Below are 15,868 nucleotides of genomic sequence, written 5' to 3'. Positions count from 1 at the left end.
CAAAAACAACGCTATCACGGTTGTAATAGAAAAGAGCACTTCTTGACTTAACTACGGTTATAGGAGTTTGGGGAAAACAGACCGTGGAAGGGAATTCCAAGCCGAGCAGTGTGAGGAGGGAAGAAAGGGAAAGTTGTGTTACGTGGTGACTAAACAGTGAATGAGACGAGACCGTGTGATACATTTAGCCCTCAATATAGGTCGAGGAATCGATGAGTTAAGTCCACGGGAACACGTCACATAGGTCGTAGCGATAGAAGGTCGATAAGGAGGCAACAGGCTGCGAAGCCCCGTTGCTACCCCATATATTACAGCGTTCAAATACCATCTTTTTTTGGTCTAGAAATATATTTGACAGCATCAACCACGACCTCTGATTTAAATAAATTCAGTGCGTTCCTCGTTTCACACCGAGAGAAAATCCACACACAAATAGACCACCCCACTACCGCCACCTCCATCTCAACACACACAGACCAAACCCACTACTGCCACCATCACCTCCATCTCTTAAACACACACACAGACCAACCCCACTACTGCCACCATCACCTCCATCTCCTCAACACACAGACCAACCCCACTACTGCCACCATCACCTCCATCTCTTCAACACACACACAGACCAACCCCACTACTGCCACCATCAACACACACACAGACCGCACCACCTCCTCCGTCTCCCCAAAGTTTGTTTTCACGGACAAATCGCATTGGCTGACAGCGCCGGCTAATCGGAGTGGAACTTTTCAGTCGAGCCAGGCTTCAACCACGCCCACGTGGCCGTGCCGAACAGGGGTGGGGGGGGATCATCAGCAGGCTGGCACTCACCACACAGACAGCAGCAGCAGCAAGTCCCGGAGTAGCAAATCAGTTTTTAAGAGCCTCCGCCTCCCCAAGCACCAATTTGCCGTAGCTAACGACTGTAGGTTGTTCGTGGTAACGCGGCCGGTTGGGCGGTGCTGTGACGAACGCCTTTAGCAGGCAGCGTGAAAGACCTTCCATAAGCCACGGGGCTGGTTTGAGAAGCTTAGCGTCGCTCGAAACGTCTGAGCGGTCTTCCCACCCTCCCTCCCTCCCCGTGTTTTGGAGGAGAGGTGCAAGCGGTTGTATTTTTTAATATCTCACGAAAGGAGTTGGAATCTTTGGAGAGGCACGTTTATGCAAACAGCCCCCCCCCCCCAGGAGGAGGGGGGGCTGCCCCCCAACCCCCACCAGTTTGTTTTAAGTCGTATTGATTGACGCGAGTTATAGTTTTAGTGTGTGAATCGGCAGCCGCCCCAAGCGGGTTGGCTCCATTGCCCTGAGTCCGCGATGGAGGAGCGGATGAAGATTCTGGACAAGTTGGTCCGGGACTGCCACTCGCGTGTGGGCGCCGGGACACTGCTGGTAAGGAATGAGGTGTGTGAGTGTGGTGTAGTGTGTGGGGTGTGTGTGGTGCAGTGTGTGGGTGTGGTGTAGTGTGTGGGGTGTGTGTGGTGCAGTGTGTGGGTGTGGATGGATGTGTGTGTGTGTGGGTGGTGTGTGGGTGTGGTGTGGATGTGTATGTGTGTGTGGGGGGAGCGATAGTGTAGCGATGAGCGCGCTGCGCTATAAACCTGGCGACCCGGGTTCGATTCCCGCTCGCGGCCAACACCGGTGACGATTATCTGAACCGGTCCCTGGCCTCCCCTAGGTCGACTCAACCTCAAATGAGTACCTGGTGCGGTGGATAAAAACATCGCCACTGGGAAGACTAAGGCGGTCGGGCGTGGTGCTGGCCACCCACCCCCTCGTGTACCGTTCCGGCCTTCATAGGTGCACGCTAACAGCACTTGTCCCTACAGTCTGTTAAGGCTATACGGGGGATCTTTGTCTTTGTGGGGGGAGCGGTGGTGCAGTGGTCAGCGCACTACGCTCCAACCTCGTTGAACAGAGTTCGATTCCCGCTCGGAGTCAACAGCTCCATTGCGGGTGTTTAATTGCATGTGAGCGTAAATCCGAGTCGGTCCCGGGTCTCGCCTAGGTCGACTCGGCATTGAAACGTCCACCCGCTGCGGTGTTGTTAACGTCGGCTCTACCCACCCCCTCGTTTGCGCCGACTCTTGGTAGGTGCTGCTCGCTCACAGCACTCGTCCCAATAATCTGTTTGAAGGCTATACGGGGGACCTTTGTTTGGGAGAGGAGCGGTGGGCGCATCGGTTAGCGCAGCGCGCTACGAACCTGGTGAACAGAGTTCGAGTCCCCGCCACGGTTCTGGGCATCCCCTAGGTCTACTCAGCCGTAAATGAGTTTGGCGTGTTTAAAACATCAAACAAAGGCGTCCGGGCGTGGTGCTGGTTCGCATGTCCATATCCTCGTGCAAGTGCCTGCCTTAATAGGTGCTCGCTAACAACAGCCTGTGTAAGACTGTAGGGAGAGTCTGAGTTTTTGTTGCTGGTGTTGTGTCTAATGGCATGGAGAACCCACCTGGGTTCGATTCCCACCAGGGTTCGATGAACAATCAAGTGCGTGCGAATGTTTTTGAAGGCGTGTTTGGGTATTCGTTGGGTGAACGAAACGTTGCTTCTTTGTGCGTTTTCTCTGAGACACATAAAGAAAGGGGAAGTCGCTCCAAAGATTGGGGCATGGGCACACTGTACGCCCGTTGCTTGGAAAACTCTCGAGTGTCGAGGTTGTTTGCAGGGCAGCCCGTGCTGTCGGCTTAGCGGGAGGGCATTGCCAAAGTTCGAACCAATGTCACTCGGCAGAAGTTATCAAAGTGGGCTCGCTCCACTCCTGACGCTTGGAGGGCTGATTGGGAGACCAAAGGAACTCACGGGACGGCACCTCGTTGTGAAATTCCCAGTGCAGAAGATCTTCCTGGGTTCTGATCTTCCACCGATAGCCGTGGTCCACCCTAAAACCGCATCCGCTGCACAAACCGTGGCGGCGTCAGCAGTAGACGCGGATGCCACCTGGTGATGCACAGATGGGAAATTTTTCAACTCTACCCGGTAGCAGTGTGCCGACTGTGTTCATCCAGAGCAGACACCGTGACAACGTAAAGCGACGCAATGCCCCGATCCACAAATGCGGAGGAGCCCTCACAGCGATGATGATGATGATGACACCCCACTCCGCTGCTCCTTACGCCGTTATCAGGGCTTGGCCACCTGAATGCGACATAGTAGAAGTTGCTCTCCGACGATTCCACTCCTCCTGGCGGAAGGGCTGCCACTTTGGATCTCCAGGGTGGCACCAGAGAGCCGAATCTTCCACGACAAGTTGAGGTGTGGTGGTGGTGGGGGGTGGTGGTCTCTGGCCCTCCATTACAAAGAGATAGCGAATCTCAGCCGAGTGAGAGGACTGATAAGACGGAGAGAGAGGGGGGGGCGACCATCACGATAAAGATCGCCAATTTGCATTCCGATGTCGCTTGCGGGAACCTCTCACGCAGTTTGAGGTTGGAATAGGGTGGCGTGTGACCAGCAACCACGGCGCGGCCGTCTTTGTCTCCCTCGGTCCGTCCTCTTCTTTCGTATGGATTAATAGCAGCAGATTAAAGATGCAATGTTAGATGTTGTTATTCGACTCAATTGTCTGTTCAGAAGCGGAGTGGATCTCGTCCCGTTCCTCCTTTAAATGGGTGAAGGCATCAGCAGCAGCGGCGGCGGCGGAGTGTTTACGATACGCGGGTCGACGACGGTTTGGGATCCGTGGCCGCACCACTCGCAGGCCGCCGAATCTTCGATGGCGCCATCTGTGGCATCGTCGGGTGGCCGTGTCGGCCACGTGGCCCCGGCTCCCTGATTCGGTTGACGGTCGACCGCTGGCGGCGTGGAAGGTTGCAACCGGGGAGGTTCGCTGGTAGGGTCTCCGTACGCGATGTTGGACGTTGACGTCGGCCGCGGTCCACTCTCGCTTCCGTCTCTCGCCCTCCTTGGTATTTGTCGCGTGGAGTGAGGCTGCATCTGCCGCTGTGACCCCCAGTGCCGATGTTTGCACACCGACCTTGGCATCTCATTTGAGCATGAAGTTGGTGGACAGCTACCTGCAATGGCCACTGCGGTGCGTGGGGTCGGCCTTCATCCGGCAGTGGATTGACCAAAGGGCATGTTCATAACTCGAAGAAGGACCAGGATAGGTTCTTATACCGCAAGTCACTGATGTCATCCGTGGGCTCTGCAATACAAATGATTTTGCAAACGAGGCTTTGTAATACTGTATTGCAATCCCTACAAACACCGTTGTAATTAGCTTGTGGTCATTTTACGTATGTGCTGGGCCCCACCAGAGGAATGTGGGATTTCCACCACAGGTTCAGGGACTCCGCCCATCGGGCGTGTGAGCACGGAGACGCTGTTGACACACGTGAAAGTAACCAAAACAACGACGTTTGATTCATCCAGCGGTGTAGTTCGGAGTAAGTGGAGTTGAAGTGACCAGTTCACCTGGAATGCGCCCTATCTCATCAGATCTCAGAATCTAAGCATGGCGGAGCGTGGACAGTGCCTCGATGGGTGACCGCGGTCCGTAACAAGTGCTATAGGCTGTGGGGATGCATAGAGGGCAGAGCAGAACAAAAATCCATTGTTATACTGTACTTCTATAGCCCCACGCCACACCAACCTGCGCAAACGAGGGTGGTGAAGTATGGTCGACGGACCCCCATGATCTGCACGGTATGCAGAGGCCACTCATCCATCAGTGGATTGACATGTACAGTACAGGCAGTAGTTAAACACCTTGGTTCACATGATCAGGGAAAAAATACGTCCTCTGTTTATCCGAGGAATATTTACTTGTGGAGTCTCAAGACTCCTATTCAAGAGGAGTCATGCTCTTTGGAATGTTTGGCCAGATCCGTTAATGAGTTTTAACGCGTGGAAAGAACGGAACACGTGAAGCAGTGAACATACGCAGGCTAAGAGACCACATTCGCCACGGAGATGGAGCGATGAAATCGGCTTGTGGGCACATGCTCAGTGGCATCGCAGGCCGTGAGACAGGGTAATGGCTTCGGGGAGGCCTTCATCCAGCAGTGGAGTGTTATTGGCTTGTGATGATGATGATGACGACAACGACGATGATAATGGATGGGTGTGACTGGTCATCTGCACATAATGTTTAAAACCGAGATGGCACATTGAGTGCAAATGGTGGGAAGTGAGTCGTGGACTTAAGAGTTGAACTTCGTTGCAACGTATTTGAAGCATCCTCGCTCTGTTTTCATCTTTCCTCCAGCAAAACATTCCTGTGCACGAGTTGCCTAATTGTTTAAACATTCTACCAGCTAAGGCCCCGCCACTGAGCGGCGTAGCTCTTTTTCAGAAGCGACCTGGCCACAAATGATAGCTCAACGAAGGTGGCTTATCACGTGGACATTTATTAGCAGCCAAATATTCTCAATTGACATGAGATGTTCACTCTCGTTGGTGATTCATTGCCCTCTTTTTTAAAATCTTTTGTGTGGGTGCTAAATGGCCACAGTTCCTGTCATCTAGAAACTTTAAGGATTAAGTAATGTAATATATTTCTGTTTATGTTACCCAGGAAGAGCCTCACTGAGTCTCAAGACTCTCTTTTTCTAAGAGGGTCCTGCTGCTTTGGGACGTTTGGCCAATTCCATGATTGAGAGTTTTTCTTCGCGTTTGGAGGAAACAGGAGAGCCTGAGGAAAATTCACCACTTCTAGATTTGAAGCTTTCGTGACTGCAAGGATCCATACTCTTTGGTTCTATTCGGTAAAGTCACGTAGGTAAAAAATAAAACAACAAAAATCACGACGTTTCGGCCACAACACAAGTGGCCTTCATCAGGTGAAGGGACCGTACTGTCCAGAGGACAGCGTTGGAGTGAAGACAGCCAAGCCCAGGTCGCGTCTTTTAAGCTGTGTGAGAGGAAACACACTCGGGTGGGGAGGTGACGCTCAATCCTCCGCACAGATAGATTCAGTTAACAGACCGACCCAATACATTCGTTATGTGTATGTCCACTGGACATAAGTGATGATATCGGTTCATGCGCAGGAGTGATACGGATTGTGGCACCATCCAGCAGTGGATAGACAATGGCCGATTATAATGTGAATTTAAGCCCATTGCCCACTGCCTTATCTGGCCACCTTGCAGCCCGTTGCCTCACTCCTATTGCACCTGGTATGCACTGGCGGTCACCCCAGGCTCAAACCAGCTCAGCTTCCGACTTCAGACGAGGTCGGGAGCATTCCAGTTCATTTGGTAACTGTTTAAAAGTTACTTTACATAAAATAATGAAATAAAAAGCCCACAACAGTTGTCTTTTGTAGCTAGAGTTGGTCCTGGTTTCCATTGCATGAGATAATGGACCTCGCTGATCAGATAAAAGCGTGGTGGTTTGTCGTCCGTGATGACCCATTCGTGCATATGTTTGCAAGTCTAATGCCACATTTTAACAGAGGGACCCCGTGACAACTCTCACCATCAGCGATCCTACGAATTGTCACAAGTCAGGGCCGTCCTCATGGTGAAGAGACCTTGCTATGGCGAAGGGCGCTGCGGTGGCGAGATGTTAACTGCCTCGCCTGGTATACAGCAGTTCGTGGGTTAGATCCCGACCCTTGACGCCTGCTGCTGTATATTTGGAGTTTTCATGTCTCTCTGCCTGTGGTCTCGTGGATTTTTCACCCGGGTCCTCTGGTTTTCCCCTCCATATTTAGAATAGACGTGTGTTTAGAGTACTTGCCTGCTATAAATTTCCACGTGATAAGCCACTTCGTTGAGCTATAATTTGTGGTCAGGTCACTTCTGAAAAAGAGCTGTAGAGCTCAGTGGAACTTTACTGGTAAAATAAAATAAAACTTAGATAAAAAATGTTCAACACAGTTGGGGGTTCCCTGCACTCACAAATCTCATGGAACTGAAACACCGTTGTTTCGTACTCTGTTTCGGTTTTGCTTTCAATAAGTCATGCTGGAGAGCGTTTAAACAAATTCTACTGGGTAACGTAACGCCTCGAAGGCCCATGGGCCGACATCACCCATGACTTGGCGACTCACGTGCGAATTTTTATTTGATTCGAATAGCTAATCGCCGCAATGACCCAGAGCATCAAATCAATATAAGTGGGGGGCTCACACAGGCCTGGCTCTGAGTGAATCCCACATGTATGCATGGGAAGTCACGGCTGTGTGAAAGCAAGAGGCGCGTTCCGCCGGGCCGCACTGGACAAGAGTAGGAAACGAAACAAAATCGCACAGCGATTATCCGCGTCGCTCGCTAAACAGGCCCCGCGTCGAGCGGGAAGTGCGTGCCACCAGGGTCGGTGTTTGTGGCCGGGCAGGAAGCCACCCTCAAGCCATTGGCAATCCCAGGCGTGATGTGTTGCGCGCGCTGCTGCTGCTGCTCCTGCTGCTGCTGCTCCTGCTGCTGCTGCTCCTGCTGCTGCTCCTGCTGCTGCTCCTGCTGCTGCTGCTGCTGCTGCTCCTGCTGCTGCTGCTGCTGCTCCTGCTGCTGCTGCTCCTGCTCCTGCTGCTGCTCCTGCTGCTGCTGCTGCTCCTGCTGCTGCTCCTGCTGCTGCTGCTCCTGCTGCTGCTGCTGCTCCTGCTGCTCCTGCTGCTGCTGCTCCTGCTGCTGCTGCTGCTCCTGCTGCTCCTGCTGCTGCTCCTGCTGCTGCTGCTCCTGCTGCTGTTCCTGCTGCTGCTGCTGCTGCTGCTCCTGCTGCTGCTGCTCCTGCTGCTGCTCCTGCTGCTGCTCCTGCTGCTGCTGCTGCTCCTGCTGCTGCTGCTCCTGCTGCTGCTGCTGCTCCTACTGCTGCTCCTGCTGCTGCTGCTCCTGCTGCTGCTCCTGCTGCTGCTGCTGCTGCTGCTGCTGCTGCTCCTGCTGCTGCTCATGTTGCTGATGCTGCTACTGCTGCTTTTCCTGCTGCTGCTCCTACTTACGCTGCTGCTACCGTTCCTGTTATACCAGTTTTCTCGCGGATAACTTCAGTGCCCTTTAAATAGTACTGTAATCATTACTTGATTCAAATTATTTCACACGTAAGTATGTTGAACTTCCTTCGCACCGTACGTAGCCAACCGCGCTGATCGGCGGTGCAGGGGAAGGACAACAAACTAAACACAAAAAGCAGTTCTAAATAAATTACTTTTCAATCTAGATTTTAAAGTGCATAGCTCCAGTGGCTTGCACTCGTGACCATCATCAGCAGCCGTGATGAATCCGCTGCTGAATGAAGGCTTCCAAAAGTTGTCAACCATGTCTCGCGATGCGACAATCCACCCGGTGCTTGCAAACCAACTTCAGTTTGTTGATCCTCCTCTGCGATGGACCTCCTCTGGGGGGGGGGGGGTTCCCTCCTTTGGCTGCGACTCCTGCGTGAGTCATCACGACCACCGACCATCATCCCTTGCAAGCTACGTGGCCTGCGCCACCAAGTCTACTTTCCTTCACAGTTTGAGTGAAGTTTCCCAACTTGCACCTGTTTTCTAATCCACGTGTTCCTCCGTAATCCCAAGCACGCATCTCAGCGGGCACTCCGCACGCATCGCGCGGGCAAAAGACATTTGATTCTTGCAATTGACTAGTGACACCGAATTGCGACAAATCAGCTTGATTTCGCAGCACAAGACCCGTGCGTAAGATCTGGTAGGCAGTACGTGAGTGGGCGATGGACGAGAAATCTTTCCTGAACTTTGCATTCGACCCGGCGCTGGTTGTGCGCGTGGCAAACACCGTGGAGGCGCGAGGGTTGGTGAATCGCACAGATTTGTGAAGCGCATCAAGGTCGCCGTCTCCCTGGGCTTCCCAGGCCGTTCGAGTTTCACGTTTATTTTGTTTAACAAGGTGATGAATCGTGAGACCAGGATTGAGTTTCATGTGCAAGCGCGACCGGGCCCATTTGTCTTTTCGGCTGGGGGCGATGATTGCTGCTGTGCGTGTAAAATACTAATAGAGTCGTTTGCGATGTAATTTTTTAATTGTGAAAATTATTATTATGATTGTTGCCGATGTTAAATGTGAGGCAGTTCGAGCGACTTGGGAACGGTTATCTTTTATAATGGTGTCGTTGTACCGTAGTGATGATACAGAGGTGTAATACAGCATTTAAGGCTTGGAATTGCAATTGGTAAAAATATATCTACGGTCAATAAAGCGTAATCTGCTAACTTGATTAAAAGGTTATTGATTCATGTGCTTCATGGTTAAACTATAGAACCATACATACTATTTCTTTTATTTTAACAGGTAATGCCTACTGAGCTATAATACAGCTCTTTTTCAGAAGTGACCTGGCCGCAAATGATAGCCCAATGAAGTGGCTTATCACCTCGAAATTTATAGCTGCCAAAAACGCATAATGTTGATTCGGAATGTGGAGGGGAAAACCGGAGGACCTGGAAAAAATCCACGCGACCGCGGGGAGAACATGCACACTCCAAATATACAGCAGGCCTCAGGGTCGGGATCGGACCCACGACCTCCTGTATAACAGGCGAGGTAGTTAACATCTCGCCACCCATGGCGAACTAAACCCATTGAGACGAATGACACGGCATTGGCTGTCTCGCGAGGGGCGATCTGCTATCCCATCGCCCGGTGGTGTTGCTGGAGGGAGGAGTGGGAATTGGATTGCTCCTTGCGAAACTATACTTGGCAAACGGACGGAGGTTCAAGCCTCACGCTATAAAAATAATCGCACTGATTGTGCCAGATGTTCGATTGCGCGCACTGCAGCGAACCGCGGCTTGCAGTGAACGCGCTATTCCGTCACGGGCAGGCCGGAGCCCCCCTCCCCCCCCCCGCTCAAAATGCAAACTGGAGCTGTAAGAGTGCAGCTTGGGGATGCCTTCATCCAAAAGATGCATTGACATCGTCATCATTGTCGTCGTGAGCCATGCTTAATCCACTGCTGAATGAAAGTGTCCCCAAGACACTGCCACTTCTCGCGATCCTGCGATGCAATAATCAACTCGCCCGGTGAGCATGCCGACGCTGGGCCAACGCTGGGCCAACGCTGGGCCAACGCTGGGCCAACGCTGGGCCAACGCTGGGCCAACGCTGGGCCAACGCTGGGCCAACGCTGGGCCAACGCTGGCACGTGGTTGTACCGACCTTGGGCCAACCACGTTCCACGCTCGCCAGGCGGCACCCGCTGATTTCATCGCTCCATCTCCCCCCCCCCCCCCCGACGGACACGTTGCACTCCAACGGCCGGATCGACAAAATGGGCCGCGATAAAATTCACAAACGCCTTGAGATCCGCCCTATGCTGCCAGCCAGCCAGCCGAGGGGGCACGGTCATAAAAAACGACTGCAGTCAATTAACATAGCGCACCCGCTGACGTGTAAACAAACGCAGAGCCACAACGGAGATGGGCCGCTGTGAGCCGGGTTTCAAACTCTGAGAGAGAAAATAAACAATGGCACTGTACGAGCAGCGCGGGCGGGATGAGAGCAGCGGTGCTTCCCCCCCCCCTCCTCTTGCGGATCGTCATCTTGTTTCGCTCAGTCGACGGGGACGAGGTTTTATTCTCCGCCTGTCGTCCGAGTAGTTCGCTGCGTCGAACGGAGCGGTGGCTGACCGACGGACCGAAGTGGCGAGCGGAGTCGCTCGTGCACGGCGGAGTCGCACGCGACCGATTCCGCTTGTGCGTGGACGTCCCTGCAACAAGTTGCTCGTAGTAGAGACAACAGTAAGCATGGAACGTTAGGCCAACGTTGGCCCATATGTTGGAGGACGACTGCCTCCAACTGGCCAGTGGCATCCTTCACAATAATGCAGGTTTTTGTTGGGTTAGATCGCGTAAATATATAAATGTGTCGTTAAACCCGCCACCACCTGACACAGGCAATTATTAATGTTTGTCAGGAAAACCGAACGTGCCGATGTATTATTCGTCCAGCACACAAAGCCACGACTTTTAAACCCGATGTATTACGTTTCGCCAGTAATTACAGCTAGCTTCATGAGGCGACAGCCAGATTTGTGGAGAAAACCTCCTGTTTCGTTCCCTAAATGGACGTGTGTATGCGATGACGTAACTTGTGAGCCCTTCTTGAGCAAAGTTGGGGGGGGGGTGGGGATCAGTGAATGAATATAAATGGAAAAGGGAATCCATTTCCGGTTGGGTTCCTTCACGAGCCTCCTCCATAGAGGTCCGATCTTGACGCCGCTGGTACCAGTCTTTGGCAAGCCCACTCAACTCCACATCATCCTGCGCCGCATCGGCCCATCTCCCTCTCTCTCTAGCTCGCGCCATGCCCGTTTAGCCCCATCTGTGCCGCCAAACACAAGCTGCTTGGGCACGCGGTGGCTAGGCATTCGAGCTACGTGACTCAGCCAACACAGGCCTCACTCTCATTCGCACAGTGATTGACATGTACATATTGTCTCACACACACACACACATTTACACTTATACACATACGCAGTGCTGTTAGTCAATGCATGCAGAGCCAGTTTAGAGTATCGCACGAGCAGTACGACGTTTCTCTTCATGAACCCAATAGCAATTACGTGGCAAGGCAAATATTGAGAGAGTCCGGGTTGAGAGGTGAGTTTGTGAGCGAGCGAGCATGTTGCCCGGACACCTCTTTGATGAAGGTGTAGAGGTTAACGGACGGCGATGATAACGACGTCCGTTGTTGTGCCATTGACCCTCCACCACCCGACGAGATTGCCGCGTCAACGTGCGAAGATGCTGCTGCAGTGTTTACAATAAGTGCCGACGGATCGATCGCCCTGTGACCGCTAAAGCTGCAGCTCATCGACGGCGGCGATGGAAGTTCGTGAATATTCAGTGGTTCCCCCCCCCCCCACTTGCTTCGCTCTCTTCACGTTCAACACAATGACTGCCTGCGAGCCCCCTCGAGCTGTTCGTGACAATGGAGTGATTGTTTAGAATTGCGGCCCGTACAGAAGAGAGCACTCTCAGTGAAGTGGGACCCTCTGCACAACTCCTCCTGCGGCACGCTGGAGGGGAAGGTGCCCCCCCCCCCCCACTCCTCCGGCGGTTCACAGTCCAGCATCTCTCGTAGCACCCCCCTGAAGCGTGGGGAGGGAGGGGGGCGTGGTGCCTGTTTTTGAGTGGACATCTGGATATCTGTGAGAAAAGAGCTTTATCGCTCGTCTGGTTCCTCCAATATAAATAAACATTCTGATTTGATTCTGGAGTTGATTGAGGCGGAAGAGGAGCGCGCGGATGAGAGCGCCCGCACGCGGGGCGACGACGGAACGTGGACCCTGTCAAGGATAGCAGCGCAGAAAACACGCAACTCGCGCGTCGCCACCGCCGCCGCCGCGTCGGAAGAGAGGTGCACACTCGTCGAAGGGGCAGGACGCGTCACGGCCGGCGGCCGGAGGAGGCGACGTCGCCGAGAGTACGTGGACTGTGGAGATGGAGCAGCGGGATCGGCTCGTGTGCCCCGCATGCCACCGCAACGTCGTGAGGGATGGCGATGGATTTTAGGAGGCCGTTCGTTCTGGGGTGGGATAGGTCGCGTCTGATGGTGATGAACGATGCCCCAGTCCGTATTTTGGTTCATGTGTCCGGATTGTTTGATGGCAGGAGCCCACCTCCTCCTCCTCCTCCTCCTCCCTCCTCTCCACCATCCCCGCCCTCCCCACCACCCACCCCCCTCCACGACAATGCCAGACCACCGATGCTGGCCTCACATCGTTGCATAATTCGGGTGGACTTTCCGCGTTACACCGCAGATCTGTGACACCCTCACATTTCTGTCCATGCGGTCCGTCTTTTTGAAAGGGCGTCCCCCTGCACCCGGGCTCGTACGGGACGCTGCCTGCGTTTGGTTACGGGCGTCGCTGACGGATCTGCACCGGTGATGGAATGCTGGCAACCGCTCCCACGTTGGCAAAAGGCCTTTGTCTTAAATCTTAATAAAGAAGGGGGGGGGGGGGGAATTCCCTCTGAGGCTCGAATCTCCTCTCTGCTGTCCCCAACCAGAAAAGCGGCACGACGTGGGGGAGGCCCTCATCCAGCAGTGGATTGACAAAAGAGCTGTGCGTGTGCTTAGACTTTTGTCAGTTGCTGACCCCGTGACCCCGTGACCCCGTGACCCGTTGCTGCGAACCATGGGGGAGAGAGTCTGGCTCTCCCTCGTGTTTTTGGGCCGTGCGGCACGATGTCTGACGTTTCACTCTGACGTGCCGGGAGCCTGTTCAGGAACTGCGTAGAGCAGTTGAGTTTCTGTTCAATTCGGTTCCTGCGGCGTCAGCCCTCCAGCACGTCGAGCGGAAATGTGAGACAGCATGCCTAGGTGGTAGCGGCAACCCTGTAGTCCAGCACTTTGGATGCGGGGGTTGATGGATCACACTCGTGTTGTGAATCTCCCTTCCCGTGGGCATTGAGGTGCCATACCCTGGTTCGCCTGCAGAAAGCAGCACAGCAAATGTTGGACATCGAAAGTGTTCCGTCTGTATGGGATAGAGCGTTGCCCCCTCGCACACACCTGTGGGTTTTCTCCGCTCCCTCCGATTTACTGCCACATGCAAACACTAATTTGCATGTACATATGGGAAATAAAGGCCGGAATGAGTTTCCCTCCACTTCTACCTGTCCCTGGCAACATGTTGAGCCTCGCCCCAAGAGAGGTCGATCACCACGTTGGTTTCGGCTCTCCCGGGTTTCCTTTTGCCCGGCGGTGTCCATCTGTGGGAAATTTTTGGAATACGTTCCTGGTCCATTGTGAGAACTTGTCCGAGCCATCTGAGTCGCCATCTCATTCATTACTTGGCTGAAAACAACTTAATATATAGAGGACCACAGAGCTTGGGCATTTGTTGTTGCTGGCTCACCGCCTGGCTGCTGCTGCTGCCGACTTCCTGCTCCTCTGCGGTGCCTCCTCGTGCCTCCCAGTCGTCCTCTCTCTTTGTCTCTCGACGAGAGCGACGAGCGAATACCGTGCGGCGGCGGCGGCGCAGCGTTGCGAGTCGAAATAATTGTCACGATAAACACCACGCGGTACAACCCGAGGGCACATCGGCGAGCTACACGGGGCAACCGCGAAAACGTTTGCCGCCGTGCAAACTGCTCCGATGCGCTCTCGGGGTCACGGCTTCGCGTTGTTCGCACGGCGGCGTCTTGCCACGCGGTCACGGCCGCACGCTCTTCGACTCTTGAGACGTAGCGTCGCTGCAGCCACTCGGTTCGGGGATTTAAGTGGGGCCAAGTTTGTGATGGCTCGGCTCCAGAAGCGGCCTTGCTTGGCAAACGTGACCCGGTGCAGTCCCTGCCAGTGGCCTTGGTGTGGAGTCTGTAGAATTGAGGTGTATGCACGTGTGTACGTGTGTGTATGCACGTTCTACATGTGTAAGTACGTTGAACTTCTTTCGTACCGTACGTAGCCAACCGTGCTAATCGGAGGTGTGGGGGAAGGACAAACGACATGTCGATACACCGAGAGTAATAACGCCCATTCCTAATGCTCGCAAATGTAACAATATGGGCGTCAAATTGTGTCAAATAACAAATGAATGTTACACGGCCCAGCGATAGCGTGTTCGTTTCTTGCAGCTTGTCGCAGTGATTTTCGTGGTTCGAATTGGACAGGCAGCCCTGGTTAATGCTGCCGGGTGTATTAACCGCAATATACGCAGCACCTACACAGTGGGCGTTTGAAGATTCTCAGAGAAGTTGGCTATTTATTAAGTTAACTCGCATGCAGTGAGCACGCGGTTAAACAGCCCCCTTTCGCCCACTCGGGAAGGGTTGATGGGGCAGCATGCAACAGCAGGCAGAGCCATGGCAGAACCGCCCAACAGTTGCCGGTCTTGGCGCTTATGGGAAAAACAAAACACAACGCCCTGCACGTTCAGAGCACGGCTCTGAACTTAATTTGCTTCCTTTTTTTAGCTGCGGTATTTGGCATATTTATATTTTTTAACAGCGTAGATATTTTTAAACTTTGCCATTAAAAGGCAGTTTATCACAAAATGTGGCTTTTAAATCGGCCTCAACTCCGCCTCTCCGCCAAAAATCTGCCAGGCTCGTTCCTCGCACGCAAATTTGGTGCTGCAACGATCCCCGTGGTTTTCTTTTTGTCCTGGGGGGGGGCGGGGGGCGGGCGGGCGGGCTGGGGTTTTTTTCTTGGGACCGGTAGTGACCCCACAAGGCTCCGCGGTCCGCCGAGGCGAGCGCCGCTGATTCCCGTCGTCCGCTGTCGGCACTTTTGCTGCTCCGCGTCGCCGTTGCGGGTTGCGCGCTGCGCTGAGGATGGGCACGAGTTCGGGGTTTTTATTTTGTCGAAAAAAATATTTAATAACATTTCTTAATAAAAAAAAAAATTGGGGGGGGGGGGAGGCTCGTTCCGCCGCGCTGCCCACTCAATTATCGCGGTCACCACACTGCGAGCCCGTGGGTGGCTACGTGGGTGGCTACGTGGGTGGCTACCATGAGAGTTCGAGCCTCTTCCCGTGCACGATGGCAGCAGCGACGCGGTTCAGGAGCTCGATGCCAATGTTGAGGTCCGCCGCCGCCGCTGCTGCAGGCCACGGCGCGAGGGCGTCGCGGAGAGACGGTCGCTGTGGTTGGGAGGCGGTGTCCTCGTGTTGACCCCCCCCCCTACGCGTTGCGAGTTCTCACGTCGCCTTGAACGCAGCCAACGCCGCCGAGTGGGCACACTGCAATCCTGCGCGACGACCGCTTTGGTTGCTGGTGCGAAACGTCGGGCATCGTGCCCGGCCGAGTCCCGCGTGGTGGCGCCATGACGGCTCTCCCGGCGGTGGTCGCGTTCTCTCCTTGTCCTCCTGGAACGCTCTTCCGAGATTAGGAAGCCGCTGGGACCTATGCACTTTTAAATAATCTAGATCGAAAACTAATTTCTTTCTGACTGATTTTTGTGTTTCGTTTGTTTGTCCTTCACGCGCACCTTCATTTAGCACGGTTGGCTTCTAGCGGCGCAAAAGAA

At 53.8% G+C, this 15,868-nt stretch overlaps 1 protein-coding gene across 2 annotated transcripts in view; it reads left to right on the top strand.

The window, feature by feature from the left end:
• The first annotated feature begins 773 nt into the window (after positions 1–773).
• Positions 774–15,868, top strand: part of LOC116945169 (rho-associated protein kinase 2-like) — a 63,220-nt gene continuing 48,125 nt past the window's right edge. Inside the window, exon 1 of one of the 2 annotated variants that reach the window (XM_076068926.1) lies at positions 774–1,389. In XM_076068926.1, the coding sequence (XP_075925041.1) occupies positions 1,315–1,389 (75 nt within the window). In that variant the 5' untranslated portion in view covers positions 774–1,314. The remainder of the gene's footprint in view (positions 1,390–15,868) is intronic. The other variant, XM_076068927.1, reaches the window with a different exon arrangement.

Source organism: Petromyzon marinus, chromosome 23 (genome assembly GCF_048934315.1).
Source record: "Petromyzon marinus isolate PM22_M1 ecotype Great Lakes invasive population chromosome 23, UKy_Petmar_22M1.pri1.0, whole genome shotgun sequence".
Taxonomy (NCBI): Eukaryota; Metazoa; Chordata; class Hyperoartia; order Petromyzontiformes; family Petromyzontidae; genus Petromyzon; species Petromyzon marinus.
Note: the sequence above shows the minus strand (reverse complement) of the source record. Positions and strands in the feature narration are given on the sequence as shown.